General features: G+C 35.1%; 1 protein-coding gene across 3 annotated transcripts in view; it reads right to left on the reverse strand.

The window, feature by feature from the left end:
• Positions 1-288: 288 nt before the first annotated feature.
• Positions 289-23,476, reverse strand: part of VAPA (VAMP associated protein A) — a 40,506-nt gene continuing 17,318 nt past the window's right edge. For 2 of the 3 annotated variants that reach the window (XM_019649965.1, XM_019649963.1), the window contains 5 exons: positions 20,557-20,660; positions 20,023-20,103; positions 10,812-10,943; positions 7,195-7,368; positions 289-3,662 (listed from right to left, as the gene is read on the reverse strand). In XM_019649965.1, coding sequence (XP_019505510.1) covers positions 3,504-3,662; positions 7,195-7,368; positions 10,812-10,943; positions 20,023-20,103; positions 20,557-20,660 — 650 coding nt within the window. In that variant the 3' untranslated portion in view covers positions 289-3,503. The remainder of the gene's footprint in view (positions 3,663-7,194; positions 7,369-10,811; positions 10,944-20,022; positions 20,104-20,556; positions 20,661-23,476) is intronic. The other variant, XM_019649964.1, reaches the window with a different exon arrangement.

The raw sequence follows: 23,476 nt of genomic DNA on the forward strand, positions 1-23,476 counted from the left end.
ATGAAACTATGATAGTTTTATTTTCAATTTTACTTCAGAGCCACATGTACGTACCCAAAGAGCCACATGTGGCTCACAAGCAGCAGTTTGCCGACCCCTGGACTAGCTGATCCCAACTTCCCACTAAAAAGCACTTAGCCTCTAGGTCACTAAGCAAGACTATCTGCCATCAGAACTCAAATTCCAGTCAATGACTAGTTATCACTACTTGACAGAACATTAACAAACCATCATAATCTACTGAAATCAAAATCCTTTTTTTGTTTGGAAAGGAAAATGACACTTCACCACATTTTAAATCAGTTTATTTATTCACCCAACAGTTTAATTTCCTTAGAAAGCTAGAAAATAAAGATCTTTACCTTATTTTGTTGTTTTTCCATACGGTAAACATTGATCTTCCCCTAACTCTCACAAAAGTCAATTTTTAAAAAACTATGCACACACCAAAAATCACTGAATAGGAATGTGCAAAGCTCTAGGGAAACTGTTACTTGAATGTTTTTAAAGTGGCAGATGACAATTTGGGGATATACCCCACAAGAACTGGTTTTTTACCTTATTGATAACACTTGTTTTCAAAGTAGCATAATTCGAATGATTGCAATCCAAAAGTAATTCCCACAACAGATAATATCAATTTTAGAAGTTTTGACCTAAAATACTTAATGGAGAAATTAAGATTTTTTCTTTGACCAGAATTTCTAAATTTGATACATATTTTTCCAAGTGTCATTTTTTTTTAAAGGTAACACACCCAGAATACAATTCTTAAATTTGTTTCTTGTTAATACAACAATGGGCAAAGCTAAGGTACATGTTATAGAAACAATGAAGGAAGGTAGTGCATTTAGCAAGCGTCACATAGGAACTTAAGGCCTTAGTTATTTGATTGTGATTTCAGTATTAGCAACAGTGTATTTCCCTCATGCTTACTACATACACAAGTAAGCAGGCAGGCAAAAAAAATTTCTAAACATGTAAGGAATGAAGATAATTTAATCTATATTATTGTCAGCCAATTAATACAGTTGGACTCTTTTAAAGTTACCACTGGTAGTAAAATAATCTGATCACATTTTATACAGCAATTAAAAAGAACAGAAATTAAGTCTCCTATACAATCAGAATAGCTGATATGTAAAGCAGTTAAGAAGCCGATGTACACTTTATTTTGCAGATGCTACCCAGACTATACAATCTATCTCAAAACCAACCATTACATAATGCATTTTGTAGAAGGCCTATCTAAAAATACATTGTATTTTATAGTGTTTATTACCAGCATGGGGAGAGGATTTCTAGCCTTAAACACTAAAACCAAACATATACATGAAACTATTCAACAGTATCCAATAATACAATCTTATGATAGAGAATTTCACATACACTTATTAAATAACATCTTATGTTCATTATTTAAGTCTTGTCAAATTAAGACACTTTTTTTTTTTCTATAGTTACCAGAAAAAGACACCGAGCTAGTCAGGAAAGCAGATTTCTAGGTCCAGCTCTGCCTCTAACTACCTTGAGACATGGGGAATGCTCTCTTAACTCTCATCAAGGCCTCAGATTCCTGAACTATACAACAAAGGGGTTGAACAAAATAAATTCTAAGGAGCATTCCCATCAAACGGGATTTTGCTAAATTTTTGAGAACTACAATTTTAAAAAAAAACGATAGCCATGAAATATCAAGCTTGATACTTACCACCAACAATGTAGATTATATAGACAGCTTTAAGCCAAGGAATTACTGATTCTGCATTTATAAGATGAAAATGCAAGACTTTTTCTAGCATGCTTTTCCAGTTATCAGACAGGGAGGGAAATTTTATAATGACTGTAAAGCATACAACAATGGATACATATCTGCAGTAGAATGCTAGTAATAGATAGGTGTTACTTGTGTTAGTTTTTAGTAACTTCTGCACACAGCAAGAGGTTTTTTAAATAAAAAATACCATAGAACCAATGGCACAAAGCATGTGATGTGACAAATCAAAACATACTTAAAATGAAAAGGCAAACAAAATACTTTAGAATATCTCTCATTTATAAAATGTATACACAGACTTGGGCCTAACACACTCCACTGCACCACATCAAGTCCCAAAGTCCAATTTCCCTTTCTGATAGAAGTGCATCTTTTACAAAACCAACGCCTATTTTCAGGATCAAAAGTCACTTGTATTAGATTGTACGCAATAAAAAAAACTGAATACATTTTCTATGGTTGCAAAATTTCTATGCCAGTACAAATGAAATGAATAAGACATAAGACTAAGTGCAGGAAAGTATCAGACCCTATAATGCACATTTATACTAAAAACGTGTTTCATGTGGTTAACAGATTTGCAAAGGATAAAGTCATTTTTCACAAAGAAGATTCCCAAGGCTTGCTCAGTAATACCAAATTTCCATAATGGGAATTTACTTTGAGTGTCAAATTGGACAGAAAAAAACACCTCCTTTTAACTATTATTATGAAATTGTTATACAAGGAATTAGGTTGGTTAAAAAGCACTTGACTACAACAACCAAGGATAATGAGTCTTCCTTAAGAAGATACTAAAAGAACCTAGTGAGACTGGGGTAAATTAAACACAATAGAGCCACAAGGCATACACATAAACTGACAAAAATTATAGCACTTTTATTCTCACGGTACTTGCTTATTGAAGACAAACTGATTATGATCTTCCAAAATACCAAAAGTAGCTTGGAAATTTATCAATTCCTTCCCTTAAGAGAATGAGGATTTTAACCTTCAAATACTGTAGTTATCTGAAAGAGTTTCAAGGCAAGACAAAATTATGCATTATAATTTCAAATTATCATAGCACAGATTCCCTGGTATCCCCGTCTAATGACACGACAGACACAAACAAGCTATCGAGCAAGAATCTGTTAACAGTTTTATTTTTTTTATGTTAAATACCATGGGACAGGATTGTAAGGATGAAAAACTCAGTCAACAACTGCCTCACAAGGAATAAGAAAAATTCTGCCATGATATTAGCAAAGGTAAAGGAGAAAATTTACACTGTTAAGAGGCACCATTTCCCCACAGAATACCTCTTGGCATTTCCTGAATGAGTGGGATTAGCAATCTAAATAAATCATATTTCAAGAGGTAACAGCAACAGATAAAATTTAAAGGGATTATTAAAATAACATTTACAAGACTCTGAACATTTCTTGAACTCTTATTAAAACCACAAAGAAAGAACAATTCTTTATTTATGAATTTCATAAAGGACTGAATGTGCAACTGACATCTGCTAGTGAGGATCTGGTAATATACAATTTGTCCAGTAGCCGAACAGTTTTTTTATTGTGTTTTCTAACCATACGAGATCATTAAAGGCAAAGCCTATATGACGCTGTACACACAAAAAAAATGGTCACCGTGGGCCATACTACCAATGAAGTGGTAGGTAAACAAATCTTTTTCTGGTCAAGAGAAAAAAAAAAAGAAGTAGCACTCTGCATGCTTTACTCTACAAGATGAATTTCCCTAGAAAGAATCCAATGAAAATGGCTGCAATTACAACAAGAAGTGAAGGAAGAGGACTGGTGACATTATCTCTGAAGGATGCAGTTGAGGTTGATCCAGGTTTATCCGAGTGTGCTACCTTTCTGAGCCTTAAGCCTTCATCCTAGAAAAAAATATACGCAAACAGAATTTAAAAACAAATATGCATATAATAAGACTACTGAGCTAAATAGCTGCAGACAGAAAGCAGAACTGTATGCATATGGCTGGGGATGGGAATAAGGATTAACTGTTAGCTGGCATAAGAGAACTTTCTAGGCTGATGCAAACATTCTAAAACTGGATTCTAGTGATGGCTGCGCAATCCTCTAAATTTACTAAAAAATCACTGAATTGTACGTTCAATGAGTATCTTTATAGAATGTAAATATTAAAAACTGATTTTAAAAACTGGAGCTGAGATATACTCCTAAAAAACTGAAAAATCAGAAAGTCTGTATTTACATAGAAGAAAAAATTCCACTAAAATTAATACAATTAAAAAAAGAATTCTGTGCATGCACTTATATTTCCAACGTGGCCCACAGTATTTTTACGTTTGTTACACCTGTTCTAGCCCCATCAGCACCCAAGACTACCAGAAACAAACCCGTATTCTGACCAGTTTATTGACTTATTGCAACCAGGGCACCCACACAGCAGAGGCACAAGGAGTATCTCACCAAAAGAAGAGACAGGACTTTATAGGATTTAGGGGAAGGGGGAAGTTCGGGATGAAATTTAAATAATGCACTGTTTTGATAAACTCCAAGTAACACTTTCGCTGTGACGTTCCACTATAGTCAAATGATATTTCCAGGCCGTAGACTGCAGTGTTCAACTTTTCCCCACGAGCTCAAACTATAAAACTATTACTTTTTTGTGGATTTTTGACAGTTTTTGGAGAACTTGAAATCAATTAACACAGTGAAAGGGGTAAAGTTAAGTAGGAGAGCTGTGTGTAAAAGATTCAGCATTGGGTCTGAACTGCAAAGTCACAGCACATCCTGTTTCTTTGAAAACTACAAGTTATAACCAATGTGGAATGTTGTATACAGAAACCTCTCATCTGAAGCTCTGCATCTGGACTGAAAAGGGGGGCAGCTTCTCTGCACCAAAGTGACTGTGCTCCAGACAAGAGTGGGCTGCTTCTTAGTGATATGATGGCTTCACACAGCCAAGTTTCTGACATTCTATGATTTTAAGGGACAATGTTTCTCAGTACGAAAGTAGTAGTCACTCAAAATAGGAGGTTGTTATGACACTTTACCAGCTGCAGTATGACCCTGGGAAAAATATTGATATCTGTATCTGTTACCTAGGCAGTTGGCTTTATCTGTGTGTCCATCGTCCTAACCAGATGAATAGCAGGGCACATTTTTACTTCCTCTGTGCAAGGTGATTTTTATTTTCTCACACTCTAGTATGCTTATTAATACCAAGTAAAAGAATCCTCCTGGTATCATACTACTTTATTTGCATTACTGGGTTTTCTGAGGGTTTGTGGGTCTTTTTGGCTTTACACTAATTAGTCCTGTATGGAAAAAGCAGTGATTCTCAATCCCAGCAAGAACTTTAAAAAATATTCCTAGTGATTCTGCTTCAGTAGGTCTGAAGAGGGCCTGGCTAGGTCTATTTTTAAAATGCTCTTGGGGAGATTCAGATACATAGTCTGGATTAAGAACCACAGAGGTAGAGGAATAACAAACTGTAGTAATTAGACATGCTCTAGAAAGTTAATCTGGCAACAAATTATAATGGCCCTTACGTATGAAATGTTAAAGGGCCTGAAACTGATTCTAATAAGCCAGTGGTCTTTATTTATGTTTTGAATAGCACTATGCTTTTTCAAATAACATCTCCTAGAGAACATCAGCCTATGAAAAGTAGAAACCAGGAATTAAGTCTCAGTCACCCAGCTCCCTGTTCACTCTTCCTATTTTCCAGCCCTGCCCTACCCATTCCATCCCTACCACTTCCACTTCTCCCCTCTCTGCCAAGAGATAAACAGCAGTTTTCTGAACAAAGATACTGAGCATGCTAATGAGCACATCTTTCATCAAAGAACACAACTGTGCAAGTCATTGCAGATAAAGTAAAAGTAACACAAAACTGCATCCTTAAAAATCCATGGGTGTGTGGGTGTGAAATGGAGATATTCTTTCCACTATCCAGACAGGTGCTGTGGGCAGGGGGCAGCAGGGTCCCCAAGGAGTACTAAAAGATATGAAGAGATAGCCAGAAAAATTATTTCAGCAGAGATCAATTCAAGATATAGTGGCTTTGATTCAGAGTGTAGTTCCTATGTACATGTTTAAAAAAAATTTTAATTTATTTTATTAAATTTATTGGGATAACAATGGTAAAATTTATATAGGTTTCAAGTGTACATTTCTATAATACATCATCTATATATCACATTGTGTGTTCACCACCCAAAGTCAGTTCTCCTTCCATCATTATATAGTTGATCCCGGTTCCCATGTACATTTAATAGACAGAATAACCAAATGTAGATTAAGTCCCATAATTTAGCTTCTTTACTTATATATATTTTTGTATCATCTACTTTGATACAAAAAGCTCAAAGCCTTGAAAAGCAATTTAAAGGTGTTCAGATCTTGAAATAATTACCTGTCAAAGGCTAATTATTATTAACATATTCAAATTCCTCAATTCACCGGTCCATTCATTTATTTATTCAAATGTACAAATGACTACTATATGCATGTGCTATGAATGCAAAGATGAATGAACACAGTCCTTACCCCCAAGGAAACTACAGCCCACTAGAGGGAGAAATACTTCCAACAAATACGAGGTATGGTGGAAACAAAGGAGACAGCATTCCAAAGCAATTTTTCTTTTCTTTTTGGGAGGAGAGTGAAAGGATGATGAGAACCAAGTACTAAGAGACGAATGTGCATGTATTTATGTGCTGTGACAGCAGGAAAGGAATTCAAGTTATTCCAGTCAGAGGGAAGAATTTAAGCTAAAGCAAAAGAGGGGTGATAAAACAGAGAAGCTTCTCCAGGATACTATAGCACCATGCTGTCCAATACAAATATAATATGATTTTCAAATGTGAGCCACAGGTGTAATTTTGAATTTTCTAATAACATGTTAAAAAGGTAGAAAACAATTGGCAAAATTAATTTTATATATTGTATTCAATCCAATATAACCAAAATATTATTTCAATACAAAAAAAGACATATTTTACTTTTTTTGTACTAAGTCTAAGAAATTGATGTGTATTTTACAGTCACAGCACATCTCAATTCAAACTAACCACATACCAAGTGCGCAATAGCTCCATATGACTAGTGGCTGGCTACTCTATGGGACAGCACATTCTAGACAGTTCACATGACTAGAGCACAGAATGTGAATGGTACAAACAAGAGAGGAAGCTAGCAATGTCACAAGCCAGATCACAAATAACTAGGCCATCTTCTAGGATAAGAACTTGCAGGCAATGAGAAGTCACAGTAAAACTGTAAAAAGATGCTGGGAAGTGGGAGCAAAGAACAGGACATAATCAAATTGGGGAAAAGGAGAAAGAATTAACCAAAGATATATTAAAAAAATGGCCTAATAATATCCAGATATCCTAGGTCTTTATTTAAATCAACTTATTTTCAAAAGTAACTTACTCTCAGGTGTCGATTTTCTTCTGCTAGCTTCATCATTTCTCCCTGAAGTCTTTTACACTCTTCCATGAGTTTCCTTGTTTCAGTATCACTGAGTGAAACACTATGCGGTTTTGGCATGGGTCCATCTTGTTTAGATGCGTTCAGTGGAACAGCTTTGCTAGGTTCCATATCATTCTGTATTACAAAGACAGTGGGAGTGTTTTAATGGCCAAATCTCCTTACAAGTTTTAAACAAATAAAAATTTAAACTCCACATCTTTCTTTTGAAAAAAAAAATTACTTAAAAGTTTTGACAATGTTCAATTTCACTAAATAAGAAAAAATTTTAATACCAAATGTTATAGTCATCTGTGAACAATTTTAGAAGGACTATATTTCAGTAAATGTCAGCAGTTAGATAAGCAAAATAAGCAGCCTACTCCCTCCTGTACTCCCATAACGCTTTGCACTTACCTCTACCAAAGCACTTATCATAATAATGTATTTTTTATGTTCTTTCCTACAATACTTCAAAGGCTTGGATATCAAGAGTCATTTCTCTTTGTATTTACCTCCTCAACCCAGCACTTTGGCCAACAGTTAATTCAATGAAAGTATGCTAAATGACTGATGCCAACCAAAATCCAAATATGAAGGTCATTTTCAGTGCTCTGATTCTGCAATTCAAATGAGGTTCTAGGAGGGTAAGGGAGACATTATCGTAATCCTTCCAATAAAATTAGAAGACTACCCAAGAAAAACACTTAAAACCTATCTCTTACTAATGGGAAAAAATAACTGAAGGATATAAACATTGAAAGGGAGATAATGAACATAAACATACCATGGCAAAACAAAACAAAAGAAAGGGGAGGGAAGGGAGTTAATTCCATGACCTTAAATTCAAAACATAAATGATTCTCTCAAATCATTAGTATCACTGTTTGCATTAATTCATGAAATTCAGTTTGGAATCACAGTACTTAAGACACTTCTTTTATAACTACAAGCCCCCAAAATCTTAATTCTTACCAACACTTACCCATTTGAAACTAGTGGCAAGGGCATGGAAATGCATACCTAGGGCAGTGCCTAAGTACTAGAGCCTGTAATCTAAAGTGCCTCGATATCCTTCCATCTTAACATCATTTATCCCATCACATACAACATAACAGTATTCGTGCAACAAGTCATTTTAATTAAAATTTTATTTGCTAAAAATTTAACTTGATAAAAAGAAATAAACTGCTTAATTCAGATATAAACTTCTAACAAAAATATCTCAAAATCAACTTTATGGCATTCTATAGTACTCATTGATAAGATTTTAATTATAGATTACACACCTATCATGTCATCCCAGCTTTTGAATTTATATTAAGTATAAATAAATTGTTCAAGGGGAAATCTAGTGTTTTCTTATGAAAGGGATGTGACTTGATGATTATGCCTAAATCCATGTAAAAATTAATTTTATGAGGTTCTAGTGTACACCACTATATATTTGACCTGTGAACATTCAGATTTTTCTATTTTTCTTTAAAAGCTTCAAATTGTGAAGGGGTTTTAAGAAGTCTACTTCAATTTTCTTCTTTTTAAGTAACATGTCAATGAATATCTTCTTATGGTGGCAGGGTTAGATTTTTCTTTTTCATTAAAATTTTTCTTAATGTTGTTATACTGCTTTTGTAACAAAAAAGGAGAAGAAATATCATAACCAATTTGTGGAACACAGACATAAAGACTAGAATGCAAAAGATACAGTGAAGCTTAAACACATTTCAAAAGCGAGCCAAGTTAAGTCATGAAACAAGTTACATGGAATGCAGTTATATCATGTACTATTCATGTCCCTTACAAACCAGTCAACATACATAGGAGATGCAAAGAAATCTAATTTATTTATGTATATTTAAAGTATAAGCATATATAACCTAACTTAGTTGAGGGTTAAAAAGGAGGTGGGGGGGGGGGTCTGAGTCATTTGTGTAGTAACAATCTGAAGAGCCTGCTGTGACTTTAAGTATATGCTTCCATTAAGGAGCTCCACTTAATGAGGTTTGACTTCAGGAAAACAGCTTGTTCCTTGACAGTGAGAGTTGCTTCAGACTGGTCCAGAAAGAGGACACTGGTTGTTTTGAGAACCATGAAACAAGCAAACTAGAGGGATTCAACATGCTGTGACTCTTAGGAAATTGATGAATAGTAACATTACATTAACATTATATTTAACACTGCAATTTAGAATAAACTGAAAGTTCAAGGCCATGATATCAATTAAGAATATATACCATATCTTGTACTTTTTCCACTATTTTATACTATTTAGCCTATCTGCAGTAATCTCTCTCCATCTATGATTTGAATTTACGCCTGTGTTCTTTTTTAACAATCTTCAGAATTTCAATTCCAATATTGTAAGTTATTCTTGTTGGGGGTAATTAGACAAAGAGAGAGACAGAAAATGGAAATAGAAAGGGAAAGATAAAATACAATGCAAGGTAAATTTTTGCAATGAAGTCTTGGGAAGGACAGAGGAGTAAAACAATGTAAACATGGGGCTGCATTCTTGTGACTATTATGAGTAAGGGGTCTAAATATATAAAAAGAGAATTGAAAGGCTAAAGCCAAGAGCTATGGCATGAAATTGTCAGAGGCATAATTAACCTGGGAAAAGATAGTATTTGAATAATAAGGTTACTGAAGATTTATTTTCACTCTAAACAGCCACTTTACTGTTTCTCTAGGATCATCATTTCTAGAATAACTAAAATCACAAAATCAAAAGGTATTAGACATTTTAGATGAAGGGTCAGATTTTTTTAAGCCTTAGTATACATATTATTTGCTAAGCCAAATCAAAGTATAAGCAACCTGTTCAAACTGTGGGGGTTCCTGAAGTTTCCAGTAGGCAAGAAGTGGTAAAGGGAATTACACAGAACTATTATACCACTTAAAGTCACCATTACCTTATTGATGTGCTGTCATTTTACCTGAGTGCAAGTACACAGGTACATGTGTACGTACACGTGTACACACACACACACACACACACACACACACACACACACACACACACTAATACATTCAAATATGACCTAAGATATTTAGGGCTTATACCACAAATTCTCCTACCCTGGGGCATTGTAAATTGTAAACTAACAATGACAGTTAAAGGGGGAGGAGGGGTTGCTATTATTTGTATTTGATAAAACAGTAATTTCACTTATCTTTTTTATATATAAATTGCCTGGAAAGCAATGTTTGCCAGCTCCTATGTTTACTGCTATGCCTACTAGTCTATTCAGATACGCTCCTAACTCCCTTTCTAGACTATGTTCCCAAAATCTCAGTGACAGGAAAAATCATAGCAATTTCATAATAATGTTCAAACTTACATTTGTCCTGTTCACTACTGAGATTTTATTGTTAAATGTTTTTTTAAGAATAGAGACTAGTTTGTGTGTATGATCTTCAAGTGATTTGTAATTCTACCGTAATTTTAAACATAGTTGAAAATTTCCATTCTTTTTACTTCACATAACACACTCACAATACCACGTATGTGTTAGGTAACTACGTTAACATAACCAGTAACACTAGTAGACTCCTATGTCTGTTAGCTCCCTAAAACAAACCTTCTGCTTCTCCTGTTTGAACACATTGAGTCCCCTGGGGTCATTCTTCATGTTATAAATGGCAGGAGTTGCAACTGTGTTGTTGATGCTGCTCATTGAAGTGACAGCCGGAGCAGTCCCTGGAGTTATTCCCTGAGGTGGCATGGGAAACATATTCTCAAATTCGCACCAAACTGAGTTCTCCTGCACGGTACTGGGAATGACTAACATAGAAATCATTAAGACTCTAAAACATTCACATTTTATTCTATAAAAAGATGTTATACATAAGAAATAATACTAATAAATAACAGCTATGTTAAAGCAAAAATATGAAATTTCTGAACTTTTTGTATTTCCCAAACAAAATTAGTTATGATTTTGCATTACGCTCACAAATTAAATACAAACCTTATTAAATTTATGCTAGCCTCATGTTATCCTAAAATGAGTACCTTCTAACTTTGTAACTTAATTTTTGTTACTAATCAACATTTGCCAATATCTGAACAAGCACTTCATATTTTCTTACCTTTGATAACACTCAACCTGAACAATTAGTTGCATTTTTCCAGAAGGTTCAAAATCTACAATGATTTATAAACCTCTCCTATACTCACCACCCCTCCAAACACACACACGCGCGCACACCCAAGACCAATAAACAAATTTAAAGATGCATATAACACTGTAGTATATACCATTATCTCCACAGTTCTCTTCCTCTCTTCTCAAGTTCCTCTAATACAGATAAAAATAATATTACCCAAAAAGGTTGGAACAGACTCTGAAATAATACTTATTGATATCCAGGTCACTGTATATAACTAAGAGAACTCTATCTTATCTAACAATGCACTGTCCTCAATCTGTTCTTTGTCTCAATAGAAAATAATGTACATTTAATCATAAAAAGTGTTTATACATAAGACTCTTGAAATGCCCTATTCTTGACAGCCCTTCATTAAAACAACTCATTATTTTTTCCTAGAAAATATGTCAGTAACAGATATATGTAGGGCATAAATGAAATCAATACATTTTTAAAAACTGGAAAATGTCAAGTAGAGTTTGAGGCTTCAAAAAAGCAAACAAAAGGTTTAACTAAACACAAAGAATTGAATAGGTGATAAAATATCATAAATAACAAGTTAATTAAAGCCACATTCAATCCTGAAAAAACCACTACCACTAACTGACCTTAGATTTCATAATACAGAGTTGACAACAACTGAAAAGAGCTAATAATTCAGAAAACCCCACTTTGTAAAATATAGTCAATGCCTCCACACCCATCAACAACATGCTGAATGGCTCTCATTATTAGCGCTGAACACAACTCAACTGAACTCTACAGACCATTAATTTCCTGAAATACATCCAGTCAAAGACCAGCTGTTACCTAGGACTAGGGAGACACCATATATTTCAGTGTACTTAAAGGCAGCATTAGTTGATGCCTGTTGTCCAGGAATAATTACTAATTAATAAATCATTAATAATTAACAATTTTATTTTATTCTAAAATAAAAAGGTTCCAGATTTCTAGGTCCCTCTATCTATGATCCAAATTAGACAGCTATTTCCCAAAAAGCAGCTCATATTCTAATGATGGTTCAAATAAATTAGAATTGTTTTGTCATAAAAAATGACTGCTTTAAACTATAAAAATAAAACCATGGACTCAACCACTATACTTCTAAAACTGGCACCTTTCTTACCCTACAATATTGACCACAAAACTTCAATCATTTTCTTATTTAAATAACTGGTATCAAGGTCCTAAAAGAACCAAAGAAACCAATAAAACAATAACATACCCTTTCCCTACTGTTTTTAGAACATATAAATGCCCAAGGACTAATAGCATACCTAAAAAGATATTGGGTTGTCGGAGAAGTCGACGAATTTTTGCAATGAAAAACATACAAAAACTACATCATGACTTTTCCGACAACCCAATACATTTAGAAATGTATTTTTCTTGAATAAGGAAATATCTCCTTTAATCAATTTGTAAGTCAGAATTCAGCTTCGTATAGCACTTTATCAATTTTTTTGTAGTAAACTAACAAACTTTATCTAGACAAAACACTATTCAATAATGCCCTAATTTTCTAACCAACAAGTTTTACACTAAAGATAAACATACAGAAAAAGGATGTTAAGTAATTTTATAATTTTATCTATGCCAGACAAATGCTAAATGATTTCTAACTAAATTTCTAGCTGGATACTAGAGAGAAACCAATATGTCAAAGACACTACAGTTTTTAAGCAGTTGTTATCAACTTCAACTGTAGACAACACTGAACTGGAAATGGCAAGATACAATTAATAACAAGGTCTAATTACCACATGAATGAAGAATGATAAAAGAGGTGTTTTATATATTTAAAAGGTCTCATCCTTTATTATAGTAAACAAATAAATAAAAACTTTATTATATATTTTATACTATTTTAAACAATCCAGATTTGGCTACGTTGAGGCTTCATCTTTTCTAAAAAGAATGAGTTGCAACAGTAAAATGATTACTTGATAGAAAGCCACATAATCATCAATTCAAATAGAACTGGGTCTGTACCAGGTTATACTCAATTTAAATACACTTCTCAGTTATTAAGAATTCTTATAGATGGGGCCGGCCGAGTGGCTCAGTTGTTTAACAGTTAGCTTAAGAGTGCGAGCTCTGAGCAACAGGGCTGCCAGTTCGATTCCAACATGGGCCAGTGACACTGCGCCCGAGCTGAGCTGCCGCTGAGCTGCCCCAACAGGTGGCAGGATAGCTCAGCTGGTGAGAGCATGTGCTCCTAACAACAAGACTGCCGGTTCAACGGTGGACTAGCCCACCTACAACTAAGACTGAACTCGGCACCTTGAGCTGAGCTGCCATCCGGATGGCTCAGTGTGTAGAGCATATGCTCTTAACAAGGCTGCTGGGTTTGACTCCTGCATAGGATGGTGGCTATGCCCACCCGCAATTAAGACAGAACTTGGCACCTTGAGCTTAGAGGCCACGAGCTGCCAACGGGAAGCCAGATGGCGACTGGCACCCTCCACAACTAAGACTGAAGAACAATAACTTGGCTGGTTCCCCCTCCCCAATTCCCCAACACTGTTCCCCCTCCCCAATTCCCCAATTTAAGAAAAAAAAAAAAAGAATTCTTATAGAATCTGCAAGTTAGTAGCACTACAAGAATGAGTTTAAGCAGTATCAGTGTTTCCAAAAGCGTCTTTTACAGAATACCAGCTATTCCATGAGAAGTAAATTACATTATATTAAATAAAAAAGAAATGCTGGGTTAAACAACATTTTCTTTATTCAACGCTTATAATATGCAAATATGCAATGTGCTTATTTATAGGGAGAAAGTATTTGCACCATTTTTCCAAACTCATTTGACCACAGAACCCTTCCAATGCAATAAACTTTGGGAAATACTGCCTTATAAAAACATAGCTGTGTTTCATCCCTTCCTTTTAACATGCATATGAATCAACTAAAGCCACCTCTAGGCTACGAAGTGTGATCAAACAATACGGTGAATGTTTAAATTCTTAAAAAAATTATTGCAGTAAAAGACACATTGCCATTAATCCCTCTCAAAATACTCCCTCTCACTTGGAACACACTTACCCCATCGTTCTTGCCACTGTTGGAAGCAGTTCTGGAAGTCCTCTTTCGTGAGTGTCTTTAGTTGCGGTTGTGTTGTCGTGGCTGCCTCGATGTCCTGAATCATTTTTACTTTGAGGAAGAGCCAGAAGCTGTACGGTGCCAGATCCAGTGAATAAGGTGAATGAGGAAACACCGTAATGTTTTTCTTTGATAGAAATTGCCATATAACAGAAGCAATGTGTGACACAGAGCGTTGTCATGATGGAGGATGATTTAAGGCACACTTTAAAACACACCTTCTCTCAACCATAGCTTACACCCAGATGACTGCACTGAACAAGCTGAAACTTGTCACACACTGTTACTAAGGTTTGATGTGCCGCTTCCTGTATTGAAGACCCCTGCCTTTCCATTGAATGGCACTCAGCAGCAGCATTCAACATATTTTGTGATCACACGGAAAGGCTCCGTGTCACACGGAAGCGATGCTTCTGGTACAGCAATTTCTGTCAAATAAAAACATTTCCATGTGTCCTCATCTACCTTATTCCCCAGATCTGGCACCGTGCGACTTCTGGCTCTTCCCCAGAGTCAAAATGACCATGAAAGGTAAGTGTTCTGAATTGATTCAGGACATTGAAGCAGCCATGACAGCACAACTAAAGACACTCACAAAAGAGGACTTCCAGAACTGCTTCAGAAAGGGCAAGAACGATGGGATAAGTGTGTTCCAAGTGAGGGGGAGTATTTTGAGGGATTAATGGCAATGTATCTTTCCTATAACAACTTTTATTTAAACATTTAGTTTATTTTGTGATCACACCTTGTGTATGTAGTATATACTTTTAAAAAAATATTTGTATTACATAAATTTGAAATACTAATATATTGAAATATAAAGTCTCATTTTATGTGCAAAACTTGTAACTGTAAACCCAAACACTTAAGAATTATAATGGCAAAGCTAACAAGCCATGTAAGTTGCTATATGGAAACAGCACTGCAACTGGTTCAGAGTGTACCTGCTGCCCATTCCTCCTAGAGCCAGTGTTGGATTTTCTACTTTTTGAATTATACAAGATATTCAAGATTATATCCCACCAATATAATGCGATCACTACCACAAGAAAGAAAAGGATACACATTATCCTATGTGATGGTCACATAATTTTACCATTTGAAGAAGTGCCTTCAAGTGACAATCAGGCCTCCATTCTAATCTTGGCCAAAAGAAAGGTTTGATGGAAATTCTGAAAAATCATTGTATTACCCCAGTTGCCAGATTATGGTTTTGAAATACCGATCTCCCACTGAAAGAAGCCAGAGCTTCATGAAGATGTGGCTGATTCCAGGTCTGGGTCTGGAAATATCTTGTGATATTAAACATCAAGAAAATAACCAAAGGACCAACTTAAGGTAAACCAACTTAAGCTTTTGTAAAAGGACTTGGGAACCAACTTAAAGAAGTTCCTACTGGCCAATTTGCGCACCAATAATGATAATAACTGCAAGGAACTGAAACACAGATATGTTAAGTCCATGAGTTTATAATACAGAAAAGAGAAGGGAAAGGGGGAGGAAGGGAAGTTGACTATACATCTTATCAGAGGGACACTTGTAACCAACTCACTTTTTGAAAGCTTATAACTAAAGAGAAAGACTAAGGCATTTATCCTGCCTTTATAAACTCTATCACTGAATAAAATATTAGATTAGCACAAGTTTCTCTCTACACAAGTACTCTAATAAAAAGAAGCAGGAATGACAGAAATATTGCCATTATGCAACCTTAAAGGAATAGACCTAACCACATTTTTTTCAATTTCAACTTTATTGATATTTTGGGCGTGATAATTCTTTTTTTTTTTTTTTTTTAGGTTTTCTTGGGGAATTGGGGGAGGGGAATAACATTGGGGAATTGGGGAAGGGGAACAGACAAGTTGCTGTCCTTTTGTTCTTTAGTCTAGTTGTGGAGGACGTCACTTCACTGGCCCATGTTGGTATTATCATTGCACTTTTCCTGGGTGAGGCAGTCGCTCGCCAGCCATTGGACGGCCGCTCACGAAAGCACACACCAGCTGCCGGCCAGCCCCACTGCAGCCTACACCGTTGCCGGTGACTCACCGCAGCCCAGCTCCAGGTCAAGCTGTTGTTCACCATCTTAGCTGTAGAGGGCGCAGCGACACTGGCTCGCATGTGGGATGCGAACCGGGGCCCTGCTGCTCAGAGCTGGCGTTCCAAGCCAACTCCTAACCAATGCACCACTCGGCCGGCGCTATGCCTGATAATTCTTTGTTGTAGGGGCTGTCCAATGCATTGTAGGAAGTTAAGCAGCATCCCTGGCCTCTCTCCACTAGATGCCTACAGCACCCCTCCCCCTTATAGTTGCGACAACCAAAAATGTCTCCAGACATTGACAAATGTTCCCTTGGGAGCGGGGGGTGGGGGGGGGGATTTACCACTGATTGAGAACCACTTATCTACACATTGCACACCAATGACTGTTAACTTCACACAAAAAACAACCAGACATCACATTCCTCCTTAAGAAAACATATCACCACCTACAAAGCAGTCTTGCCTCTCCACACCAGCAAAAAAATTTCAATTTAATCAAGCCTCTAGTTCCAATTATAGGACATACCAAAGACAGAAGAAAAGTTAAATGACACAAGGATGCAATCAGGAAAATCTAGTCTGTTGGGAAAAGTCTATATAGGACAAACCCTGTTTCTTTAATAAATAATTTGTGAGAGAAAAACAGTGAAGGAATCTATAGATTAAGAGATTTAAGAAACATATCCATAGGAGTATGGGGACTTTATTTTGATCTCAATTCCAACAAACTGCAAAAAAAATTTAAATGCATCTGTTAGACTAATTTGAATGCTGCCTGGATTGTCTGATATTAACATCTATTGAGCTTGTAAAGGCTTACTGGTAATATTGTCATTAAAATTTTTCCCTTTTCTTAAAGTCCTTATATCTGAACGATATATACTGAAATAGTTACAGATGCAGCTATACCACATCTGGGGTTTCCCTTAAAATAATGTGAAATGGGAAGTGGTGGGGTTTAGATGAAATAAGATTAACCATGGACAGGTAATTGTGAAAGCTGATCATACATTCACAGGCCTTCACTGTACTGTCTATGTCTACTTTTCTAAGTCTTTAAATTTTCTCAAGATAAAATGTTAAAAAAATATCATTATCTTCAGCAAATATTCCCTACAGCGTAATCCGTCAATAAGTATACAGCAAGTCCAAGTAGTTCAATTAATGCAAATACATTCTGCAGCTAGTTCATACAGGTTCAAAATCAGATATTCTCTCGAGTACTTTAAAATTATTGAACAGACTTCGGGTTACTAATAATACCTGCTCTGAAATGGTTACAGTGCCAAACCACTTCTGCTCATGTTCCATGGCGTGGGACTCAAAGGACTCCATTTGTTTAAGCCCTTTAGCAGATCCAAAACCACTTTCTTAAATTACTACGAGCTATAAATATATATAGATACACCTGTTACTCTCCTCTATGACGTGGTAACATGGCTAGGCTCAACTACCATAGCCATATCATTTCTATCAACTTCTGTTTTGGTTTCCAAAGCAGTGAGCGCTACTCTTGATTAGCAATATCAAATACTTGGAGTTCCAGCCCCTTTCAGGCTACAGTCTCAAATTGACTGCTATCCAGAGCATACTAGAAGCTCAGGTAAAAGATAGCTCTAACTATGTTTACTAAATGATTGTAATAAAATGACATAAATATTGAGAAAATATCCAAATGTGTTTTTAAAACAAGTCAACTCTTATTCCACTGAATTTTACTTTCTGGAATATATCCAAAGGAAATAAAAACGCTTTGTCAGAGAGGTATCTGCACCCCATATTAATATAGCAGCATTATCTACAATAGCCATGACATGCAAATAACCTAAGCAGATAGATAAAGAGTTATGGTATATATACACAGTGGAATATTATTCGGCCATAAAAAAGAAGGAATCTTGCCATTTGCAACAATATGGATGGACTTTGAGGGCACTATGCCAAGAGAAATAAGTCAAGACAAAGACAAATACTGTATGATCTCACTTATATATGGAATCCATAAAAACAAAACACACAGAAAAAGAGATCAGATTTGTGGTTACCAGAGCTGGAGAACGGGAGGGGGAGAATTAAATAAAGGTGGTCAAAAGATACAAACTTCCGGTTATAAGATAAATAAGAACTGTGGGTGTCATGAACAACATGATGACTATAGTTAAGAGTTCTCATCACAAGGGAAAAAAACTTTTTCCTTTTATTTTTTGCATCTGTAGGTGATGGTAACTAAACTTATTATTATAATCATTTGACAATATATATGTCAAGTCATTATGCTTAAATTTATACAGTACTATATGTCAATTATATCTCAAAACAATTTTTTTAAAACTAATCAACCCAGACAATATACTATCATGTTTTCTCGGTTCCAATAAAGAGCTCTGCAAGCTATGGCTTCCTGGCACCCTAAACAAAAGAGAAAGTAAATTCCAAAAGGGATGCACAAACATGCCACAGAACCCTCACTTTCCAGTAAGAATTTACCCATTCACTGGCGGGTGGTGGGAGAAGGAGGTGGCGGCAAATATCTCCAAATCCCTTTTAAAAGGCATTTAAAAACATAATTTAGTAAAAACCTAATTACCATTCAGGGACTTTTCATGTCAGCTTATCCTAAAAGAGTATTAACACAATAATTGAGCCCATGTATTTAAATCTGCAAGTTTATTTTTCAATAGGGCAAAGAGCCTCCAGATGTAGGGGATAGTTTTGTCAGACTGTAACCTAATTGTGACAATATTATTTATCCATATTACTTCACATATTGTCACCAAGAAAAACACCTACTTACCTTTCAAGTTCCTCCTACAACCATAGAAAAAGATTCAAATTTGCATTTCAGAAGGAAAATATGGAAAGTAACCACAACCTACTCTATACATTCAGAGTCCAAAGTGCTAACCATTACACCATGGAACCCTTCCAACCTACTCTATACATTCAAAGATTCTTTTTTAAACTACACAATTACATGCTTCAGTCCCCCAAATTATATTTACCTCATACTAATCAAAAAGCAACCTAAAAATTATTCACTAAAGAATAAACCCAGATGGATTTTGGCCAAAAACAAAACTGAGCAAAATACCTAGGAACAGCCAAATTTGGAATAAAGTGCTTGTCCATGGAAATTAAATCTTTTATCCCCAGACTGCTGGTATATAGTTGCCAAAAAGTGGTTTATGTCTGCTATTTAATTATATTTATATACACACACATGTCTCATTCTAAAGAAGAACTTCAAGTAGTTTAAGTGGCAAAAATTTGTTAGACTTAAATGATTCTTCTCCATCATGAAGCTTCTAAAAGCATTTTTCTTCTTGAATAAATGTTATAAAATGAAAATAGCATATCAAGTTTTTATTAAAACTTTCAGAGTCTTATCAAGTGGAATAACTATTATTATACACACCACAAAGGTCAAAACAAAAGGAAAATTAATCTCAAAGTAACTGAGAGCTTGTTAAAACAGCTTCCAATTTTCCTACTTACCAATTTATCATTTTCATTGGGCATTTCAAAAACACATCTCAATTTAGAATCCATTAAATCATCAGGTTTTGCCTCTTTCCACTAAAAACAAACAAAACCAAACATGAGACAAAAGAAGTATGATCCTGTCAAACAGGTTTCACCTCAAGGGACAACTAAATGATTAGTGTAGCTGCTTGGAGCAGGAGTGGTGTCTGGCTCAACCAGGATGCAATGCTGCACTCTGTATTGATCACCCTGCCACAGTTAGCTGGCAATGCCACAGAAATTTCTATATAATCCTAAAAAGAGCTACTATCACCACCCATTAAAATCTCACTAATATCTCTATAGAGATTACAGGACTTTCTCCTTAGTAGCATTTCTAAATTGTTTCTAAGATACTATTTCAAAATTCTTTCATCGTTGAAATTAAGTTAGGGTTATCTGTAATAAACAGATTTATGTATTTTTTTTAAATTAGGTTCCTCAATTGAGAATTAAACAAATCCCAGTTTAAGCAACATTCCCCAAAATAAATTCTGTTCAACTTACCACAGCTTCCATATCTGAAGTGTTTGGTGGAGCAAAAATTGTCTGTACCATAAACTTGTGTTTACTCTTTTCATTGGGATCATAGTCAAAAGGCTGTAGCATTACTAAATAAGAAGAAAGGACACATTACATTGTCTTCTGCATTTGTTTGCTTCTTATTCCTATTATCTCATTCACTAACATGCAAATTCAAAGAAAACCAGGAAGGGTTCATGGAACAAAACACTGGACTACTTGCATTAAGGATCCAGAATCAACTTTATGTTTTCCAATTATTTTTAAATTGTCCACCTTTCTGATTTTCTAAGTATTTAATAACCCACAAAATAAACCAATGGCTATATATATATATATATATATATATATATATATATATATATATATCTATATATATATATATATATATATATATATATATATATATATATCTCAATCTACGATTGTCCCCTCTAAATTTAAGTTTGGGAAAATTTTCAAAACTTTACCAACATTAACTATTTTAATGCCTGCAAGCCTGGATTAAATCTAATAAATTGTCTATTAAAACTAACTACAAATTTAGGTTTCATTTTAATAGTGGTAATATCTCTTAAGATTAGACAGCTAGCATATTTAAAGGAGAAATTCTAAGTAACTTAAAAACTCACCACCATACGTTGCTGTTCTAATATAACTAATTTTTAAAAAATAGATTTTAAATAATCACCCATTCAAGAAGAGTTTATTAATTTGTTTAAACCTGATTCTAAGAAAACAAAGTATATAAGGTAACTATATGGCCTCATGATGTCTAGAAGTTTTCTAGCATCCTAATAATTATATTCAAATTTTCTAAGCATTTATGATTCTCAGTAGCATCAGTAGCCTATAAAAGAGGGTTTTTAGAGGCCCCATGTAGTTAAAAGTCATGCTAAATTATGTAATATAAATCTAATAATGAATGAACCAGCAATTATACAAAATATGTATACAAAACTGTGGAAATCATTCCTCTGCTAATACTTAGATTATTTCTAACATATACAGAGGGTACCAATAGGAAAACTGTATTAAAATTGTAAAACTCGATATATACCGATAACAAAAGATGAATACAAGTCACGTTTGACTTCTACAATTACAAGAGGTGCTCAAAGTGGTTACCATCAGCATCCAGACACTTCGGATTACGGCAATCTACTGCTTGAGCAACACTGACCAAAGTGTCCACTTGTATACATTTTTTTTGGCACCGGGGTGTGTGTGTGTGTGTGGGTGTGTGTGTGTGTGTGTGTGTGTGTGTGTCAACACTTTCAAAAAGACAAATGCAATTAAGCAAATGTGAGAAACACCAATTATATAAGAAAATCTTATTTCTAAGGTATGTCTGAGAAGTCCATCAAGCTCCATCATAGTTAAAACAAAATTTTTTTTTTTAAGGGCCAAATGCATAGTAGCAGAAAACGCACTATAAATGCCCAGAGTCCAGATAAAGCACAATAAACTTCCATTAATATCCTTCACTGAGCAATCATTGTAAGCTAATCACTAGGAAAGCTAATCACTAGGAACTGAATAAAAAGAAAACTTAAAACATGGTTGTGGCTTTATGACAAATTATACTCTAAGGGTGCAAACCATGTAACAAGAGGAAGACAAATCTTAAAAATATATAAATATGTACAAATTAAAAAAGTAAATCCATAAAACTAAGTGCTAAAGGGTGAGAGGAAAAAAATGAGTAAGTAGAGTCAATCAGGGAAAGCTGCTGGAGGAAGTGTAGAGTTTGAATGGAAAAGCACTACACTAAAAATGAGAAGAGCTAAGTTCTAATGGGAGGAGAGGAATCTGAGGGCATGCTATGCAAATAATAATTAGTGTGTCTGGAGTTTTTAATAAGTCAGATGCTCAATACAAGGGGTTTATGTGGGAAAAAGTGCCTTGAAAAGTATACATTTTCTTAATACAGTAAAACTTCAACAATCTAGAACCCTCAAAGAAAAAGTCATTCTGAATAGTTTTATGGGTTTCTAGGAATATAACTATTTGCACCAAAACCTATTTTTAACCATATGAAGAGAAATAATTCCATCTTCTTCCAATTTAGTTAAAGGCTTAAAGATTTACAGAGCAACTTCCAGAATGCATGTGTAATTGCTTTATCTTCCTATTCCCCATACATTTTTCCCATGAACTGACTGATGGCTTGGACAAACAAATATGAAAGCATTCCCCCCAGCCACCATATCACAAGACTCATTAAAAACATCTTTTGTAGGGCCTCCTACCTCTGAGTTTTTGACGTACACCTGATGGAGGACTTAGAGTCATTAAGGACTCTGACTATGGTCTGTCCTCTACTGTGTTTGCAGTCAGGTTCTACTTCTAAATACTCTTAATGGGTCTGTTCTAGGCTTTCGCTTTGTATAATTTGCTATTTTTAATCTGCTATGGGCTTGAAAATGAGAAAACTGATAAAGAATTATTATAATATCTTATCAGAAGCACCCAGGCATTTTTTTTTTTAAGGTACACATGTCTAGGCCATGCCCTCAGAGATTCTGATCTGGGAGAAGTCCATGTGTTCCTGCTCTGTGTTATTAAGACACAGAGTGAGAGTTGAGAACTACTAGAAAGTATGAGTAAATGGTCTCTGTGTGAAGCCTGAGAGGTTCTCCCATTAAGTAAGATATACTCTTTAACTTGCTTCCTATTTCCCAGCTATGTTAGATAAGATCTTTAGGGAGTACTGTCTTAGAAAATCTGAGGGAAGAAAGAAATGTTTTATAGAGGGCATTAACTATGGCACCAGCACAGACTTCACGGCAAAAGTAAACAATCCATATATGGAAGGAACCAAGTATACTCCTTGGACTCCAAGTAAACACAAAAGGGAGTAATAAAACTTAAGTTTTCAAGTTCAGGGCACTGTTGGCATTTA

The sequence above is a fragment of the Hipposideros armiger genome, unplaced genomic scaffold (assembly GCF_001890085.2).
Source record: "Hipposideros armiger isolate ML-2016 unplaced genomic scaffold, ASM189008v1 scaffold_136, whole genome shotgun sequence".
In the NCBI taxonomy this organism is placed as follows: Eukaryota; Metazoa; Chordata; class Mammalia; order Chiroptera; family Hipposideridae; genus Hipposideros; species Hipposideros armiger.